The following is a 20,695-nucleotide window of genomic DNA, read 5'->3' as shown; positions in this document are numbered from 1 at the left end:
TTTATTTACTTTTATTTTCCTTTTAAAGATTTTATTTATTTATTTGAAAGACAGTGAGCGAGCACAAGCAGAGGGAGGAGCAGAGGGAGAGGGAGAAGCAGACTCCCCGCTGAGCAGGGAGCCGTATGTGCTCTATCCCAGGACCCCGGGATCCTGACCTGAGCTGAAGGCAGATGCTTAGCCCACTGAGCCACCCAGGTGACCCCCAAGTGGTCTTATAAATGCATAATTTTGATTGTGTGTCTCTTATACACACACAGCCCAACACACACACACCCTGCCCTATCCTATCTAAAATCTACCATCTCATCCCATTAGGACATGATCTCAGTTCTCCCAGTATATTCAAGGCCCCATGGGACCAGGGTGGCTGTCTCTTGGGCCCTATTTCCCTTCGTCCCCTCCTTGTCCCCATGCCGCAGCCACCTGGCTTCTCTTCAGTAGCTCAAACACACCGGTCCGTCCTCTTCCAGGCCTCTGCTTGGCATGTGTGATTTCCTCTGCCCAGAGCCCTCCACCTCGCCCTGGCCTTCCTCCTCTTCCCCCAGCAGTCCTTCACGTTTGGCTCTGGGTTAATTCAGAGGCAGCCCTCGGGTAAGCAAGGTTCCCCTTCAGGTATTTGTCATGCTGGGTCTCGCCTTCCGTGCGCGCCCACGGCCCCCACTAAAACCAGGGGCACGTAGCAGGTCCTTAGTCAATGTCAGGTGAATGAATGACCATAGTTATGATTAACAGGATTCGGTATCCAGTGAGAACTATCAAAGAGACTCCACATTCCCAAACAGAAAAATTGGAAAACCTTGTGTCCCGATTCCCCAGCCTGGCGTTCACCAAGCTGACCAGGACGCCTGCTCAGAGGGCATAACAGTACAAATTACTCTTCCAGCTGGTGAGACTCTCGGAATTTCTTCAAATGCATTTTGTGTTCTGGGTTTGGTGAAGGCAATTAGCACAGTCCTCACCGTGGACATTTCTGGATTGCGCTTCTGTTCTGCCTGTTAGGATGAATGCGTGGTTTCTGAGGTCTTGGTCAGGGCAGGAAAGGTGGGTGCCAACTGAGTGGGACCCAGTCCTGCACCTCCAGGAAGTGACATCCGCAGCCTGCATTTTCAGTGACAATACAGGAGGGTTGGGGGCGGCCGTCCCTGCCTCTGACTCCGCATAGATCAGCTTCCCAAGCACAGTGCTGACGTGGTAGGGTCTACAGAGCCCAGGAAGTCAGAGGTGAGGGCCCTTCAAGGGCTGCTCTTCAGACAAGTCTGGATGGGGCTTTGCCTGGTGCCAGGCGTTATGCTTGGTTCCATGGAGAGCAAGACAGGCACGGCGCTGGCCCTCGGACACACAGCCTCAGCCATGCGCACAGGGGCAGCGAGCCAGCTGCTCTCGGGGAGTCTGCTCCAACACCTTCCTTCACTGAGGAGGAACCTGACACTTGAGAGGAAATGTTTGTTTCAGCACAAGAAGCAAATGTAAGAGAAAGTCGGGACTTAGATCCCAATGCACACTCGGAACTCTCTGTCCTAATACTCAATCCAATTCAATACTTGTTGGAAAATCTATGATGTGCAAAGCATTGTGTTATTTTCATTAAAAAAAAATCTAAATGCTCCATTTATGGAACTTTTTGTGCTCAAAAGCTCTCCTAACTCCCCCGTTCCTACCGAGAGTCAAGTCTAAATGTCTTCCTGGCTTTTGCGATCCTCTAGGAATGACCTCGGCTCATCCAAGCAGCCTGGGTTCCCTTCATTTTCCAACCCCAGCCCTTGCCCAGCCACCATGGCCACATTCATCCTCCTGCTGTCTGGCTGTGGCCGAGCCCCCAGGCCACCTGGGCATCCTTCTGGCTCCGTCCTGCCACACGTGTGGGCTCTGCCGTGCCCCTGGGGCCCAAGGTTGGAGAGGGGCTCCCTGCCAGCCGCACATAGAGTCCAATAGGGGGACAGACATGAGCTGATGTCCACCCCTGTCCACCCACCCCAGCTGCCCTGCTCTGCCCTACCACCTCCCCTGGTCGGAACCACCCCAGCCATATCCAACTGCTCCCTCATCCCCTAACTGGTTCTCGCTTGCTCATGTGCTGTCTTCAACTCTCCCTCTAAAGCTCCTTGGTGTATTCTGGGCTCACAGTGGGCCCCCACTGGTCTCGTTGATGGCCGTCAATAAGAGGCAGCAGGTGAGGTGGCCAAGCACACGAATTATGGAGCCAGACCAGCTGGGCACAGCCCCGGCCCCACCACCTGCTAGAACTGTGAGGCCCTGGACAAGACACCTAGTGCGACTTGATTCTCCCTGTCGGTAAAATGGAAATAATAACCATACTTATCTCTTCAGGTTGTTAGGATGATTGAATTGGTTAATAATTATAAAGGAAACTGAACAGTGTCTGGCATAAACCACTATAGAAATTGTCTAATTTTTCTTGAATAAAATGAAACAGATTGAGGTCCCAGCAGTATTTCCCAGATGCCCTCTGTGGAGTGTGCCCTGGCTTTTGTGGTGGAAACTACACTTGGGGAGGCAGCCGCTGAGACAGGACTCTGTGCCTGTTCTTCTGGCTGGAGGGGAGCGGCACCTCTCAGGAGGCCCCAGGGACGATGAGGTAATGGTAATGGTACCATGCCCGGCCTTCTGTCTGACTCCCCAGCCAAAACACACCTCCTCTGTCCCCACACCCTATAGCAGGCCTACGGGCCGACCCACCCACTCCTCTGAGCCTGCCCCCCCGCCTGCCCCTGTTCCCCTCACTGCACTGCTTTGCCAGAATGAGGACAGTCACTGTGCCCTGCGCCCCCAGGATCTGGCCCCCGGTAGGACCCAGGCTGGGGAAATGACCTCCCCCAGCCCACCACCAACCCCTCACTTCCTTTCCAACCACTTAGTTCACCAGGAACCAGGGCCCCCTTGAAATACTCTTGGGTTTGGCCCCCCTCTTCTCACAGAGAACATGAGCTTGTCTCGTCAGCCACAGGCCTGGCATGAGCTTCTGTTTTCATCCTCCCCCTATTCCCTTGGAAAAGTGCCTTCCAGAGTCCGGAGATCTGGGAGGACCACGTTCACTGTGGGCCACGACAGCGGATGCCACACATGCTGATCATGGGAGAACATGGGCAGAGACCACTCGGCTGGACATAGTCCATGCCAGGAGCCGTGGCTGCTGCGGTCCAGGGGCAGCTCTGTGCCAGCTGCTGGCCACACGCAGGGCCGGGGCATGACCACCACCCAGCCCTGCCTGGAAGGAGCCCCGTCCAGGGAAAGAAAAGGGGCATTAACCCTAATGAGCCCCTGCGGGGTGCCGGGCAAGGTTCCAGTGTCTGCCTTCTACACACGTTACCCCCCACATTCCCCCTTATGTCTTAGCATCATCTGAGAGATGGGCAGTGTGGGAGTGGAGGCAGAGGGAAAGGGCTGCCCAGAGCCCCTTGGCCCACAGCTGCTCTCAGGCCCTGTTCTGCGCGGATGCACAGGCTGTGTGCCTGCAGGACCCTGGGCTCCGGCTAGCACTCAAAGTAGCCCGTCTCTTTCCAGACCCGTGTTCGGAAGTGCAGCATCCCACTATTTAAAATGAGAAAGGAGGGGCGCCTGGGTGGCACAGCAGTTAAGCGTCTGCCTTCGGCTCAGGGTGTGTGATCCCGGCGTTACGGGATTGAGCCCCACATCAGGCTCCTCCGCTATGAGCCTGCTTCTTCCTCTCCCACTCCCCCTGCTTGTGTTCCCTCTCTCACTGGCTGTCTCTATCTCTGTCAAATAAATAAATAAAATCTTTAAAAAAAAATAAAAAAATAAAAGGGGAAAGATTAACAGGGGTAGCGAAACTATTCTGTGTGACCTATAAGGGTGGTCACATGTCATTACACATTTATCGAAACCATAGAGAGTACGACACAAAGAGTTAGCCCTACTGTACTGTGGACTTTAGTCAATACTAACCTATCCGTGTTGCGTCATCGATCATAACAGAGGTGCCACACCAACGCATGGTGTTGATAGTAAGGGAAACTGAGGCAGGGGCGGCATCTATGGGAACTCTTTGTACTTTCTGCCCAGTTATTCTGTAAACTTAAAGCCAATCTAAATGGTAAAATCTGTTGACTATTTTTTAAATGATAAAGAGGAAGATGAGCTTGTGTCACGAATTTACTGGGGGTTTCGCAGACCCACACAACCCGTTCCCTTCCCCTTCCTGAGCATCCCCCAGGGCCACGGGCATCCAAGGGCTCCACCCAGGAGCTGCTTCTCAGCAGAGCCTTGTGGGGGACGCAGGGCAGCAGGCAGCAGGGTGTCTGCTGTCAGGAAGCCTGCGTTTGCATCCTGGCACTTCTGTGTCTCAGTTTCTCTACGGACACATCGCTCCTCTCCCCTGGTGAAACTGCAGGGAGGCTCAATTAAGACAGGCAAAGGCCCAGGAACGTGGAGGAAGCTAGGACGTCTAGTAAATAAAGCAAAGAAAACCCGTCTGTGGCTCAAAGGACGTAAAAGACCCATACTGCTCTGACACAGAACAGGGAACCCAAAGGACATTTCTAAACATCCGAGGCAAATCACAAGACACTTCTCCTTGCTGTTTGACCAGTAGGATTTAATGCCCCGAGGGCACTCCTAACTGTGGGGCATGGAGTTCCCCGACCTCCCCAAGCTTCGCTGCGCCATCTGCGCTGCGCCATCTGCGAAACGACCACTCGGTACTGGCCTCACAGAGCTGCAGTGAGAATGAAATGAGGTGATCCAGGAGAAATGTCTGGTGGAGGCTGGCACTGCCGAGTGTAACTTTCTTCTCACCTCGCTGACAGTTTTGCTTTAAGCACAATGAACAGGCAGCATTCCAGGTCAGGAATGAGAAGGGCTGGGTGTTCTGGAAATTTCCTTTGCCTCCCCTGACACTGCCTCCACCAGCAGCGGGAATGAGTTTGCCTTCCCAGAAGCACACAAATTCTCAATAGGTTTACACACCGTGAAACCAGTACCCCCACCCCTCAGGCACCGGTAACATATGGAAATTCGCTTTCCTCTGTCTGGAAAGGCCCAGAGCCAAGGAGTCGGCCATGTCTGTGGAAAGCTCCACCTGACCACATTCAACAGCGTGAGTTCTGAATTCCACCCGCCTCTTCAGAGATGGGAGCTACAGACGTATCCAATCATCACCAGTCATGGCTTTGAAAAGAGGAAAAAAAACCCAGGCAGAGTCTTTAGTGCTCCAGCAGCTGACCCTGTTCCCTCTGAAGGGAAATCTGAAATCTGTCGACCATCCACATTTCCGTCATTGGCATCTGGTCGTATTTTGCCTTAACTTGGTGCCCTCTTCGTGGTTGTTGTGCGGGCCTCAAATCTTCTTCATGGCACTCCAGGCCTCATGCCACGTGGTGCACCCAGCCCTCGTTCCCCAGCACTCTGGAGTTTCTGCCCATGCTGGATGCCACATTCTAGATGACTCCATCATTCTCACCGTGCTACCTTCCACCCACCCATCCTGACTTAGCAGGTAAGGCACTTGGATCTTAAATGAGATCCTTGGAGAACAGAGATGAAGGTCAGTGCCTACCTGGAGGGCCCACTACAGTATCTAAGGCCCTTTCACATGCACAACGTCACTGGAGCCTTACGTAACTGTGGACGTTGGAGAAAATTATTCCCGTTTTACAGAGGAGAAAACTGAGACTCAGAAATGAAGGGTTTTAGCCCGGGTCACACCGACAATGAATGGCGAGCTGGCCCTTGGGTCTTCATCTCCCCAACCTGTGTGTCTACCCTGGCCACGGCTGTTTGACAAGTGCCCCGCCCCTGGGGGGCCTGAATATGGAGGAAAAGATGCACACTCAGGATGACGGGGCTGTCCAGGCCTCAACTCTGCCCTGGGTGCTGGTGGGGAAAGTGGAGGATGGAACCAGGGTGACAAACAGACCAATGCTGAGTAGGGGACAGACCAATGCTCACAGTGAGGCTGGCGTTAAAGAGGAACCGGCAGCATGACTGGTGCAGCCCTTACGCGGAGTCAGATGGCGTCCCTGTGGGCCCAGGCCTCTAATCCATTCCCATGCTTCTCTAGAGCAAGTCAACCCCGGTGGTGAATCCTGGCTCTGCTCTTTCCTGACTGTTGATGTTAGCAGGTGTCTACCTTCTGGTGATTCAAAACACACACACACACACACACACACACACACACACACACACACGAACAAGATGCAACGCGTAATGCACTTGGAATAGCTTCGGTACACGGGAAGGTCAGCCAATGGCTACTATTACTCTCAGGTGTGGGTGTCAGCATCGCTGGAGGGTCTCATGGGCGTGCGGGACACTCCACCGAGAGCTCAGATGGGCTGCAGCAGGGCCGGGGGGCCCTGAAGGGATGGTGCTTTGGGAAGAAGGGGTTGAACACACACAGAGTGGCCCTCAGCTCAAGGGGTCAGCCATCCCCAGCCAAGCCAGCGACTTACCGGAACTCAGGAAGCCGAAGACCCCCACTCGGTAGCCAGCAGTGACAACAATGAGGTTGCCAATAGCAGCCAGGAAGGAGCCATCAATGGCCAGCTGTCCTCCAGCCCCCTTCCCTTCCATGGCATTGTGGAAGAAGACCAGCACAGATGCGTTGGGGGCCTGTGGAGAGGGGAGAAATCTGAGGCTATAGGTTGGCCCATTCTCACCCATCAGAGCTTACTGAGGGCACCTTTCCCAAGAAGGTACGAGATTCTGAGCCTACCCATGACTCTTCCTGTCAACTCTGCCACACAGGCACACTGAGTCCCATGTCACAGGCTGAACTGCATCCCTCTAAAATTCACAGGTTGAATCCCTGACTCTACGACCTCAGAATGTGACTGTATTTGGAGGGGTCCAATAAGGAGGTGATTAAGCCCATGCGCCCTAATCCCATACGACTGGTATCCTCAGAAGAAGGGGAAATTTGGATGGAGACACACACAGAGGGGATACCATGTGGAGACAGAGGGAGGAGGAGATGACCATCCAGGGGCCATGGACAGCAGCCTGAGAAGGAACCAACCCCACTCACATCTGGATCTTAGACCTCTGGCCTTCAGAATATTAAAAAAAATATCTTTCTGTTGTTTACGCCTCCCGGTCAGTGGTGATCTATCAGAGTAGCCCTAGCATGGTCATAAGCCTGATGTCACAGACAAGGAAGCTGAGGGTCATGAAAAGTGGCACTTTGCTCCCATTGCAAAGTGAGCAGGTGGCAGAAAGGGTGGCCCACTGCAGACCGGGAGCCCATCGCTTGGAGCCTTGCAGTCTTCCAACACCCCAGTTCTACCCCATAGGTAGACACTCTAATGGCTCTAAGCACTTCCGTTCTACAGGTGTGAACACAGAGGCTCAGAGTGGTGAAGTGACTTCTTAAAACATGTACAGAGAGGAAGGGGCCGACCCAGCATTCCAACCTCAGCTGCCCTCCCGGCACACTGTCCTGGGCTCTGCTGTCTGTGACCCTGTGTCCCTTAGGTGGGTGACGAATAGCTCTGTATCACCTGCATGGGTTTCAGGCACCGTGGCCCAACTGAAAGGACTCACCAGGGAGGACCCAGAGAGTGTTCCAGAATAAAGTAGGGGCCAGAACCGACGTGGTGGAAGACTGCATTGCCCTAAGCAATGGGCTCCAGGTCTGCAGTCACTTCCAGGTGGAGTGACCCTTGTACCTTTAGGTGCGGTCTCTGTCCCACTCACAGTCAACTCCAGTGTCCCCCATCAGCCACCTAGTGACTCATTAGTCTCCCAGCAGTGTATTATTTAACTCTTGCAAGAACTTTACGAGCCAGATGCTATCTGCCTCCCGCTTTCAGAACCAGTAACCAGAGCACATAGAACACGATTACCTTCTCTAGACCAGTGAGGCAGGGGTCAGTGGCAGACGAGTTGGGAGCCAGACCTTAGCCCAGCAGCGCAGGTATGGGGTGACAAGCGCCGGGCAGGGGGGACCCCTCGTCTCCCTCACTCTGGGCTCCATGCTCGTAGTAGCGCCGTCTATGATGTCTTTTACCTCTGGGGGGCCTCGTGACAAAGCTCACTCAAACCAGCTTCCCGAGGTCAGATGTCCAAAGTTCAGTGGCCTCTCGCTGCCAGTAGGCCAGGGGACCAGGAAGCTGTGGCATGGTCCAGGGTACCACGGCATCTATCAACACTGGCTCGACGTCCCCAGGAATTCGTGTTTCCTAAAACTCATCAGTGCCTTTTTCTCTCGTGCCCTCTGACCCCTCCCCCCAAAGAGGAAACTCAACCATGGAGTGTCAGCCTCATGGCTGCTACTTAGGCCGTTCCCAACTCCAAAACACGGCATAACCCTGTCTGGGTCACAGCCTCAAACCTCACCCTCCAGCGCTGCCCCAAACAAGAGTCCCCATGGGAATGCCTTCAGGGGTCGCTCCTTGGGTCTTCCAAGGACAGCAGTTGGCTAGTTTCCTCATTGGCAGGTGAGCCGCAGTCAGGCTCCGTCCTCCCCAGCTTTCAGAGACCCTGCGTCGCGGACCCTCACCCACCACCTGGCTCCCATCTCCCTCCCCCCACCCCGCTCAGGCGGCACCCCCTGAGCACCACCCCTCACTGTGTCCCCTCCTCTGCCTTTCTCCTCAGAGTCTCACCAACACCACCGTTGTTTAATACTCACTTGCGTATCTGTCTCTGCCCTGCTCACTAACACGCAACATCTGAGGGCAACGACTGTTCTAGTCACCTCTCTGTCCCACCCGAGGCAGTGCCCCCCAGCACAGGCCCTTTATGACTATTTCTCGGAGAACTGAACCGGGGCAATCGTGCCCCATTTCCATGGGGGTGGCCTGAGGACGTGGGGAGGATCAGGTGAGGCCGGGTAGGAACCAGGAGGACCTTCTGCTTCCTCTTGGTCTCACAGGCTTTCACGAAGCCAAGAACAGGCGAGGACAGCGCTGGGAGAGCAGAGCCTGAGCAGACCGCGGAGGAGAGGAGGGAATGTTCTGGCAGCTCTGGGACAGGGGGTGTCTAACGGGGCAGTTTTCAGGGCAGGCAATCACGAGCTTCAGAACTCACCACGTTCTGAGGGACAAACAGGTTAAGATACAAGCAGTCTTCGCTGACTCCGGGTGACGCGGGCGCTCTGGTGCCTGGCTGCCAGCAGCTGGCCCTGGGGATACGGACTGTATGACTTCCAGGTAAACAGTCACAGACGCATGCCTCATCTTCCCGTCACGCCCACCACCATCAGCCAGAGCCCACTGCCCCGTCCGAAGGCCTGAAGGCCCACTGGCTCTGTGGCAATTAGGCACTTGGGGAAATGGGAAAAGAAAGCGGCAAGCACAGGGAAGAAACGGCAGGATGCCCGGCACTCTCTCTGGCACAGGCTGCGGAGGAACACCTCCAGGGACAAATGCCGATTCAGAAGAAGGACGCCCGAGACAGAGACAGGGAACGTGGGTGTTGCTTGGGACGTCGGTCCTTCCTTGCTGCAGGCATGCAGACCTAAGCTGCTTTCTGCATCAGGACAGGGTCCACGTGTGCCAGGTGAGCAGCCCCGGGCACAAGAGCTGAGACCACGTCCGGGACGTGCCCAAACGCAGCCTGATGGGACCCCTCCCAGAGGTGATTTCACGTGTCCCCCAACCTCGTTTGTGCAGGACGCTGAGAAGGCAAGCTCTCCAACTACTCTCCACTCAGAGCCTCCCCTAACATGGTCAAGTACTCTGATTAGTGCGAGTTTCTTCCTTTTGTGTCTCTGCGGTGGAGACTCACCATGGCTTTCTGCAATTTCCCGCCCCTGCCCGAGTTCGAGCCCTGAATGCCCCCTGCCTAGAGCATTCAGGAGCTCCCAGCCTTCACTCTGTCTGGCCCTGGCCTGTGGACCTGCCCACCAGCCATTCCTGGGCGACAAGGGACAGCGCAGGTACAGCAGCCTCGGGACAGAGCTAGGGCCGTATGTGGGAAGGTGGGGAAGGGAGACAGGAGGACGGGGCTCTTTCATGGGTACTCTGAACACACACTGGTGAGAAAAATGACAACATCTCCAATGTGTGAACTGTTTAACGTGGTGTATGTATGGGAAGGGACAGGTGAGACTGAACACAGTTGATGAGGGAGGATGAATTTTTTTCCTTTTTTAAAACTCCTTTTAATATTGTTCCCATTGGGGAAAAAAGTCCTCTTAAAAAATGTTTTTCAGGGGCGCCTGGGTGGCTCAGTAGGTGAAGCGTCTGCCTTCAGCTCAGGTCCTGATCTCAGGGTCCTGGGATCGAGTCCTGCATCCAGCTCTCTGCTCAGTGGGAGCCTGCTTCTCCCTCTGCCTCTGCTGCTCCCCCGCTCATACTCTCTCGCTCACTTGCTCGCTCTCTCAAATAAGTAAATAAAATCTTTTAAACAATTAATAAATAAAATGTTTTGCATGAGCTCATGTGCTTCTCCCTCCCTGCTGGATTTCTCAGGCCCCCGATCTCAGCTGTGGCCAGGAGGCTGACTTCCAGCTCCCGCCAAACTGGTCATGGACGCTCCCCAGCGCCCTGCGGCCCTGGCCCATGGAACTCTCCCAAGCAGACCCTTCCAAAGCCTCTCTTCCCTGGACGCAAAGTCAAGGAATGTTCATGCTGAGGAAGGCAGAGCCTCCATAGCCTGGGTCCCCAGATCACTGCGGGCAGTGGAACACGCTGGCCCCTCGGGCACCAAATGCACTTTGCAGGATCAGGATAATGACATTTGGTGGCTTATCTGTAAGACCACTTAATACCCACCCCCGTTCACCACTCACACTGGAAAGCACTGCTCGGCCACCAAGTCTCACTCCGATGGATTTGAATGGGAGAGGAATTCCCTGGACATGCACCAAAACGTATTCCACTAGGTCCTCACCGTGGCTTGGTGGCATCCCAGGACCCTGTCCAGTTCAAGGGCTCCGGTGCCTGGAAGCGGCTCTCTGCCAGGGGCGGGGCGGCGTACGGAACTCCCAGAAACTGATCCACTTGCCTCCATGAACTGCCCACCTGGACGGCCTGGGACCTGCCCAGCAGCCGGCCATAGGGGGCAATAGTCACAGAAGGTGCAGGTGTCCCAGAGCTGAGCAGAGGGATGTCTGCGGGGGAAGAGACAACAGCAGGTGCTCTAGTTAAACAAAACACTGCTTTTCACACTTTAAAAATGTCAGTAGTTCATTCAGACCCCAGCAGCTCGAGTCTAGCCAGGTTACTTTTCAATGTGAAGAAAGAAAATGAAGAGCAGATACAGCTGATGTTTACCAGGCACCGAATGTCCGCAGAGCATGGCACTGACCCCTTCTCTACAGGTGCTGCCTCTGACTCTTCCCACCCACAGGCTAGGCAGAGCCTAACCCGGGCCCAGAGCCCCGTACCCAGCACGCGGGGGCCAGGCGCGAGCTGTCATTCAGAGGTACTTGGATTTTTAAAAGAACAGGGGGACACAGAAAGTGCGATGCTCAGCCCATCCCCCCTGGAGGAGTCTGGAGTCAGGCTCCCACCCTCAAACACATCAGTGACTTCTGGGGTGCAAGCTATAACTCACTCATACTAACAGGGATGAATGAAGAGTATGATTCCTTCCATCACTTGAGGTCAGATATTGCCACCAAAAATTTGCCGCAAACCCACAAAAAGTTTTTTTTTCTAATTTTTAGAATTTTGGGATTTCAGAATTGCTGGGGAGGAACTGTGGACCCTTATTTGCATTTCACTGGTAAGAAAACAGAGCTAGAGGCCAAGGGTGGGTAGCTGCCAGCACTTGAAGGTGTAGGATTCAAAGGGTTTCTGGACCCCGACCGGGACCACGGTCCATTCCCATGGGTCAAGGGCCAGCTCAGGGCCCCTCTCCCGGGCACTGCCCCTGCCTGCAATGTCCTCCCTCCCCTTCTTCCATCTGGCCTGTCAGGCCAAAGCTTGTGCCACCTGCCAGCCTGCCCTTGCCAGCTCTGCCTCCAAAGCCTCTGGCCCCCCTCTTGTAATGCTAATCACCACAGGCCCCTCAGCCTCTCTCCCTGTGGATTCTTATCTCCTCTACCACATTCTCTCCCATTCAGTGATTGAGTCAATCAACTTTTGTTGCGACCCTGGCTCCAGACCAAATACCATTTTCAGATTTTCAGGGACTTGGAACCTGCCTCTGTCTGATTCCCCACAGGGCTCAGAGGCTGGCACAAAGGAAGTACTGAATGCTGGTAAAGAAATGTTCTCTCTCTTTCTCAAGCTCCCTCTCTCTCTCTCTCCTTGCCTGTGTGTGTGAGAAAGAGAGAGAGAGAGAGAGAGAGAGAGAGAGAGAGAGAGAGAGGGAAATCACTCATTATTGCCCGCGGGTGTTTGGTTTGCGTGGCTCTGCTGCTGGCTGGGAGCTTCACCGCTAGTCCACAGCTCCATCTACACCGTCCTCTCTATGCGAGGACAAACGAGGAGCACAGGAGAGGAGGCAGGCAGGCAGAAGTCTACCCATTCCTCAAGCTGGGTGCAACGAAGTGGCTCCACTGGTGGTTTTGTCCCCAGGGGACAGTTGGTAACGTCCGGAGACAGTTGGGGTTGTCAGCGGGGTCTGTGAGAGATGCTGGGTGCTGACATTTTGGCAGTAGAGGCCAGGATGCTGCTAAACACCCCATAATAACAGGCCAGCCCCCACGGCAAAGAACCATCTGGCCCTGGCTGTCAACGGTGTGAGGCTTGGGAGCCCCTGGGATGGCGCGTGTTCATGACTCCCGGGCCACTGACGAGCATCGTGGGGAGGAACTGAGGCATGGTCCCGGGAGGCAAGCAGACCTGTGTTTTAGGTTATATGCACCAGTTACTTTGGGGGAAACTTCCTAATTCTTCTGATGCTCAATTCTCCCCATGAAACCAGGATGACAGCAGCCCCTACAACACAAGGGTGTTGGGGATAGATAGATGGTGCCTGCGGTGCTCTGAGCCAGGTGCCTGCAAGGGGCAGGGGCTCCACATGCTGAGGCTGGGTGGACTGGGTGGGGAGGGAGAGAGGGAGGGAGGGAGCAGGAGAGAAGAAAGAAAAAGGAAGGGAAGGGAAGGGAAGGGAAGGGAAGGGAGGAAGGAAGGAAAGAAGGAAGGAGGAAAGAAGGAAGGAGGAAAGAAAGAAAGGGGTAAGGGAAGGAAGGAGAGGGAGGGAGGAGGGAGGGAGGGAGGGAAGGGAGGTTGGAAACAGTGATGAAACTCTCTCTGTTGCAGGAACCCCTGCAGTGCTAGTTTGAGCCCCACATGGAAAGAAAGGGTTGTGCGTTCTAATCTGGTCTCAGTCACGAGCCACAGCTGGTCTCAGCCCACAGCTCCTTCTCACGAGCTTTTGGGCTTCAGTGGGAAATCTCAGGAGCTCAAGCGAGCATCCAGGACTGCGGGGCTGGCATAGCCGAACCTTCAGACTCAGTCCCTCTGCTCCACTGAGAAACAGCCACATTTCGTGAACGTGGCACCCCCGAAGGAGGGAGCAAAGACGCAAAATACAAAACTTAAGAATTTCGAGGGAACGCAAGCCTGCTTTCCCACGGGCAGTGGCGGTCAGCCCTCCCTGCAGAGGCTGCTCAATGGATCCCAGACTGAATGAGACCCAACATGGGGAAAATGTTAGATGTGCAGCTCTCTCTTTTGAACTAGTTTCCAGAAAATAACGGATACTTTCTAGTCTTGCTAGAATACCCCATATGGAGGCCACAGGACTCCTTAGGTGAAGAAAATTACCCGGGGTCGCATGTGTGCACAAGGTGCAGACCGTGTCTGTGTACATACAAAGGGCACCATCTTCAGCTGGAGGTGAGCCTTTCACATTGAACTTGAGTCACACAGAATTAATACAGAGACAGTCTAATTTATAGAACCTAAACCCCAAAGCGAGCCATCTCTCCTCAGCAGGATTACCATGCAGATTAGCTACCCTGGGGGTGAAATACACTACTGAAATCTAACTCCACCGAACACCATGAACATCTAGGGAGAAGAGAAGACTCGGGGTTGCAGGCCCGAGACCACAGCACACAGGAATCAAAACCCTCCCAGGCCTGGGGAGCACTCTCAGGGTCTAAAGGCTGAGGTACAGGAGGGGACAGAAGGGGAGGATACCACTGGATCAAGACAGGCCTGCGGACCACGTGGTCTAAGACAGATGGGACCAAATCTGGCCCCTGCCTGGTTTTGTAAATAAAGTTTAATTGGCACACTACCACACCCACTGATTTTTGTATTTTCTGTGGCTGCTTTCTTGCTAACGTGGCAGAGCTGAGTAGTTATAACAGACGCATAGAGCCTAAAATATTTATCAGGCCCTTCACAGAGAAAGCCGGCCAACCTCTGTTCGAGGAGATAAGAAGGCAGAAATAGGCAACGTTTTAAAAGGTCATTAATTTTGTCCCATGAGCATGTCTAATGGGGGAGGGGGCTTCGCCCAGGCCTCCAGCTCCCATGTCTCCCATCATATAATTCTTACCTACTTCACTTAGTGATGGATTTTTATGATTTCTTAGATTTCTATGTTGTTCTCCCCTTGCTGGCTTCCTCCCCGTATCCCAGCACCTAACACAACATCTGACATGTAACAACACCTTATTGAATGTTTGCAAATGAAACCGAGCCACGAGCAGCTGCCCTCTCCACAGTGATCGTGATACGGTTATTAGATGATGTGGTTTTGTGCGAGCAGATTACATCTAGAGAGAGGAGACCTGGCTCCAAGCTCCCATTCTTGTCATCACGAGCTGCACAAAATCAGAGAAGTAATTTCTCTGGGCCAGAGTCTCTTGATCTCTAAGATGGGGGTAAAACCCTTATCTTGTCACCTCACGGGATTGATGTGAGGACCAATGGAGATAAGGCATGTGACAGAACTTTCCAAACTATAAAATGGTAACAAAAAATGGCCTATTTAATTATTTTACTGCAAAACTCCAAGGCCACAGCTTCCGTAACTTGAATAAATAAAGGTGGTGCAGAGAATCTCTAGCTTAGACGTAAAGTTTTCACCTTCGTTCAGTCCCTCCCAAATGAATGCCACCTAGCCCAAGATAACTTTGGCCAGTTTTCATCAAGAACCTCAAAAGCCACTGCCCACAAGTCACCACACACTTGGACAGCCCCTCCCGGCTACATCCGGGCTCTCCGGGAGAGCTGCAAAGGCCCAGGCTGGGACTCACTCAGCTTCCGGTAGATGTAGGTGGCCTCCTCCCGGAGCAGAAGTTGGCAGTACTGGGCCTGCAGGCTATGTGTGCAGATCTGGGTGTCAGCATAGAATACACACCTCACAGCACCAGGTCGCATCTGCAGAGTGATGACGAGGCAGGCCTGGTGACGGGAACATTCTACAGAATAAGAGGAGAGTGAGCCTTGGGCTTCAGAGATGGCCCCTCAGCCATGCATCCATCCTATCATGCATTCCTTGAAGCCATGCATCATCTATTCATCCGCCTGTCCATCCGTTCATTCAGTTGTGTGTCTATGAATCCATGCACCTATCAATCTATCCATCTAATCGTGTATCAACACATCTATCCAACTATGTGTCCTTCCATCTGTCCACCCATGAATCTGGGTCCATTTATCCATCTACACATTTATCCATCCATCCATCCATCCATCCATCCATTTATCCATCTACACATTTATCCATCCATCCAACCATCCATCCATCCATCCATCCATCCATCCATCCATCCATCCATACATCCACGCATCCATCTACCCAAACGTCCATCCATCTACTCGTCCATACATTCGTCTATCCATGCATGCACCCATCCATCTATGTAATCACTTACTTATTCATTGGAGCACCTCCTACACATCCCTGGCAATGTGCCAGGGGCTGGGACTAGAATTGTGGTTGGGGGAAACCTAAGTCTCCCATCAATCTATTTTCCACACAAAAATCAGGTTTTTTTTTTTTTTTAATTTACAAATATGCTCTGGTCATTCCGTTGTTGGAAGCAACTCTATGGCTCCCCATTGTCCTCAGGATTAAGTCATACCAGAGAAGACTCTCCATGCTCCAGCCCTTGCTTTCTTCTTCAGCCACATCTCCCTTCCCAGCTCCCCCATCATACCCACTATTTTCCACCAGGGATTATGTACTTTCCCATGTGTACCAGGTCCTGTACTAGATAATTTAAATTATTTATGGCATTCAGGATTTTCAGCCCTAAGAATGGCTGCGAAGATGGTGTTGACTCATTCACTTGGCAAGCTGTAAACTGTGTAAAGGGCTTATTCATAGCCCAGTCTGTGCTATGGCAGCACCCAGAGTTGTGCAGTGTACAACCTGTACATCCATACATGACCTTTTTGTAAGATGCACATATTGTTATCCAACCTTGTAGGTGAGGTGATTCATGGAATCAAAGAATTGGAGGAGTATGAATGTTATCCAATCTCAGGCTCTTGCAGAAGTTAAAATCTTTGTAGAACATCTCTATCAAGTTGTTATCTAATTTTTATTTAAATTCCAGTGACCGGAAACCCTCTAAAAGAAATATACATCTGCGGACAGCTTTGCCTATTAGAAGCTTCTTTATATTGCATTGAAAAAATGTCTCTTGAAATTTGAGTTTTACCCATAGGTCTTAGATTTGCCCCAAGAGCAAAGCCAGCCAGGACGACTATATTTCTTCCTTGCCACGATAGCCCTCCTCTAATCTGAGGACAGCTGTCGCAACTTCTGCTCACCTCCTCTGTCTCAGACTAGCCCCCTAGATCCTTCCTCTCATTGTCTTCTGACCTGGCTCAACCTTGCTCACTTTCTAGAATGCTTCTCCCCTTGGAGACCTTGACTATGAGTTGCCCCTGTAGGAGGTTGAGGAGATGGCAGAGGAGGGCCCACCCAGAGTCTTGTCCCCAGGTTCACCCCTTCCTTTCCCGGCACTCCGGGTCATCTTGGGGTCTCCCACATGTTTCTGAGATCAGGAGATTGAGCAGCACTCTGTGAGGCCCCATCTCAATCAACCACCCTACCTGGGGGTGGGAGAGTGATGGGAAACTCTGCTTACCCAACAAACAGAAGTTTCTGGCATCAGAGAAGTCGCTGGTAGTGGCAGTGCTGATGTGAGCAACATCGAAGTTCCGGATGGACGGGTCAACAACTACCGCAGAGGGGGCCAGGGACTGCCATGAGCCCAGAGCAACTAGGAGAGAGAGCAGGGGACATCAGTCGCACACGGCTTTCCCCTGTTGTGATGATGAAGACAATGGGGTACCACCTGGTGCCCTGAAAGAGCAGCCCCAGGCCATCCTCCTTGCTGCCCCCATTCTCCTGGGACCCCGTTCCTTGATCCATACTCCCATTCTACAGCGATTTAGTCAGAGTGCTTTATGAGCCAAGTTCTGAGCTCAAGCCTATGGATACAAAGTTTAAAAAAAAAAAAAAAAGCATGGCTATTTCTATTCAGCAGCTCACAGCAGAATGGGAGAGAAGTAAACAAGAGAAGGCGAGCATTGTAATGCAGGTGTTAAATGCAATCATCAAAAGGAAGCTAAGTGACAGTGATAGTTGTAGACATATCCCTGTGGTCCTGTGGTGCTGTGTGTGGGGCTTCCCAGACACCACGTCATCGAATCCTCCCCCAGACCTCGGATGGAGAAAAGACCATCGCCCTCCATAGTGGATGCTGTGGTGTGCTGTCCAGGCCGCCTTTCAGGACCCAGCCTCTCATTTCCCCAGTGTTGGGAAGTTGGTGTCTGGAGGCTCCTAGCTAAGTCCGTTCCAGAAACTGCCTGCGCTCGCAGCGAGCTGCCTCCCCTCCCAGGGTCAGCCTGTGTCCGAACACTAGTGCATGTGGGTGTGCAAAGGCCCAGCCATATGCCTCCAGACAGGATGACCCTGCAGGGCCAGCCCAGCTCCAGAGCACCCCACAGGGCCGTGGGGTTTGGTTGGTGGGGAAGTTCTGCTTCTCCCCCCACCCCACCCCGCTCATTCCCGCCCCCTCACTTCCTTATAGGAGCCCCGCGCCTGAAACTTCCTGCATGCAAATCTCCATCACTGAGTTTGTTTCCTGGAAAACAGCAGCTAAGACATCCTCTTTAAAGAGGAACGAAATGAAACTTGCCCTGGAGAGTGCCATTCTTCAGGGGCGGAGCAGGAGTGAAACTGGGTCTTTGCATGCGCAGAGCTCCGACTCCCGGATCTGTACATCTGGTCCACCCATAGGGTGGGCTGTCCGGGTGCGAACCTCAGACAGGTGGCTTGGCGCAGGCACAGAGTCCTGCCAGAGCCCCGGTGTCCCCATGAGGACAGAGGGGACCCTAAAGCGGACCCTGAGCTTGCACTCTGAGGGAGGACTGCGGGTCTGGGTGGATGAGTGCATTCTTCCGTCCACAAAGAGCACGGAGGCCAGCTGCCTCCTGACACACACTTTCCTGATGCTAGCGCTCTCAAGATCCGTTTGGACAGGGCGCCTGGGTGGCACAGCGGTTAAGCGTCTGCCTTCGGCTCAGGGTGTGATCCTGACGTTCTGGGATCGAGCCCCACATCAGGCTCCTCCGCTAGGAGCCTGTTTCTTCCTCTCCCACTCCCCCTGCTTGTGTTCCCTCTCTCGCTGGCTGTCTCTATCCCTGCTGAATAAATAAAATCTTTAAAAAAAAAAAAAAGATCCGTTCGGGGGGCCTCACTGAGAGTTCGCGGAGATAAATCTAGTCATTTATTTCCTTTTCCTTTCTGTTTTTGATTTTTTTTTTCCCAGAAGACCACAGCAGTGAATCCTTATAATAAATGCGTGTGAGCGTTGCCTTTGTGCTGGCAGAGCAGCACGGCAAACGTGGGTGTGGACATAGAACTTCACGTTTACAGAGTGCTCCTTTTCCAAGCGAGGCCATGTAAGGGTGTCACCGCACTGCCTCGGGTCCTCATCTGCACACCGTCCTTACAGCTGATCCCCACGGGGGAGCTCGGAGCTCCAAGCTCTGGATGAGTGGTGGGGTAGGGGCGGTGAGGCCTCCTTCACAAATGAGGGGTCAGAAGCTGGGAGAGGTTACATGGTTTTCCAAGAACACAGAGCTGACCATGACCAAGCCAGAGACAGAACCAGGCCTCCTGGCTCTGAGCCAGTGCTCCTTCTGTCCCCTCCGAGCTTCCTCCTAAATAGCTGAGCTGCCTTTCAAGGAAAATTCTCGCCAGGTAAGAAAAGGTTTTTGTCTTGGACAGTACCATGCTCTTAGCTATATGGGGAAGGCTGTCATTTTTATCTCAAACCTGCCTTTGATGCCCAGAGCACTAAAATTAGAATGGTAAATAAAGTAAGAAAACAAACTAGCACCGCGCCTTTTTCTTCGTAATTAAAAAAAACAAGAAGAAGAAAAAGAAAGAAAGAAAGAAAGAAAGAAAGAAAGAAAGAAAGAAAGAAAGAAAGAAAGAAAGAAAGGGGCATCTGGGTGGCTCACTCAGTTAAGCATCTGCCTTTGGCTCAGGTCATGAACCGTGGTCCTGGGATGGAGCCCCATGTCGGGCTCCCTGCTTAGTGGAGGGCCTGCTTCTCCCTCTCCCTCTATGCTTCTCCCTCTCCCTCTGCCCTTCCCCCTGCTTGTGCTCTCTCTCTCTCTCTCTGTCAAATAAATAAATAAAATCTTTAAAAAATAAAAAAATATACATTAAAAAAATAAAGAAACAAGAAAGAAAAAAAAAAAGATTTAATCCAAAGAAGGTGCCAAATAATGTTGCAAGATTTCTGATGGACTCAACTAGAGAAGGACCCCCATACTTGTCCTGGAACTGTGGGGCCATCCTTAAAATCCGGAGCCACGTCTTTCTGACCTCGGGACCTGACATCCTTGCAACAGACCCTGGGCTTTCATTATCTTAAGCATCCTCCACGCATCACTATTTTCATGGTCAGTTCAAGTGGCATTTCTGCAGCATGACCAAACTGAGCTGCATATTTTTAGCTGGTGGGGACACTGCAATTTCACAGAAGACGTATGATGGGGTTTTAGGACCAAAGTTGCCAATTACGGTCTTAAAATGGAAGCCCTGGCCGCACTCCGTACTTAGCCTGATGTCTGGGGGAAAGCGCTATAATTGAAGGGTGCATATCATCTCCAAAGTGAGAGTCAGCTCTTCTGTCGCCATCCCAGGGCCTAGAGCCAGGTGTCTGCTACACCCTTGCCCTGTCCCTTCCCCCAGCTGGCAGGGACCCCGGGACGAGCCATGGCTGTGGTGCAGAATCCAACGTCTGGGGTTCATGCATCTCATGCAAATTCTGAGAACAAGTTCTTTGTGAATGTAAACCTCTCCTGAAGCATGAAAGCCAGGGGAACTTGGTAGCATTTCGTGGGAGGTTACGATTTGCCAAGAACCGGGCAACACCATTGCATTGAACATTCATGGGATCCAGGAACAAGCCCAAAGGGCTTAGCTGATACCAGGCAGCGTCTGGGCTTGAGCTCCGCTCCTTGGGGTTCACAAACCACGCTTTACTACAAGGCCAGCCTTCCTTTCCAGATGAACACAGTGGGAGCAGCCTTCAGGCCCGCCCAGCAGGTGCCCTCTGAGCCATAAACATTCATGTTCATTTTGTTTCCTTTGTTTAAAATATACTTTATAGATTGCAATGCCAGCATCACTTACTTAAAAAAAAATCATCTCCCCTTGAATTTGAAATGCCATGTTTATCATATATTAAGTACTTATATAAATATACATTATATATAATATATAAAGAAAAATATAAATATATAAAGAATATATATAATATACAAATAATATATAAAATATATATATTTTATATATATTATATATATAAAATAAAATATATATAATA

At 52.3% G+C, this 20,695-nt stretch overlaps 1 protein-coding gene across 1 annotated transcript in view; it reads right to left on the bottom strand.

The window, feature by feature from the left end:
• TG (thyroglobulin) overlaps positions 1-20,695 on the bottom strand; it is a 266,107-nt gene that overhangs the window by 102,223 nt on the left and 143,189 nt on the right. Inside the window, exons 37-41 of the mRNA XM_034668642.1 lie at positions 16,934-17,068; positions 15,089-15,253; positions 10,816-11,035; positions 9,010-9,103; positions 6,432-6,591 (exon numbers count right to left, since the gene is read on the bottom strand). Coding sequence (XP_034524533.1) covers positions 6,432-6,591; positions 9,010-9,103; positions 10,816-11,035; positions 15,089-15,253; positions 16,934-17,068 — 774 coding nt within the window. The remainder of the gene's footprint in view (positions 1-6,431; positions 6,592-9,009; positions 9,104-10,815; positions 11,036-15,088; positions 15,254-16,933; positions 17,069-20,695) is intronic.

The sequence above is a fragment of the Ailuropoda melanoleuca genome, chromosome 9, assembly GCF_002007445.2.
Source record: "Ailuropoda melanoleuca isolate Jingjing chromosome 9, ASM200744v2, whole genome shotgun sequence".
Lineage (NCBI taxonomy): Eukaryota > Metazoa > Chordata > Mammalia > Carnivora > Ursidae > Ailuropoda > Ailuropoda melanoleuca.
The sequence above is the reverse complement of the archived record's forward strand: the minus strand, read 5'-3'. Positions and strand labels throughout refer to the sequence as shown.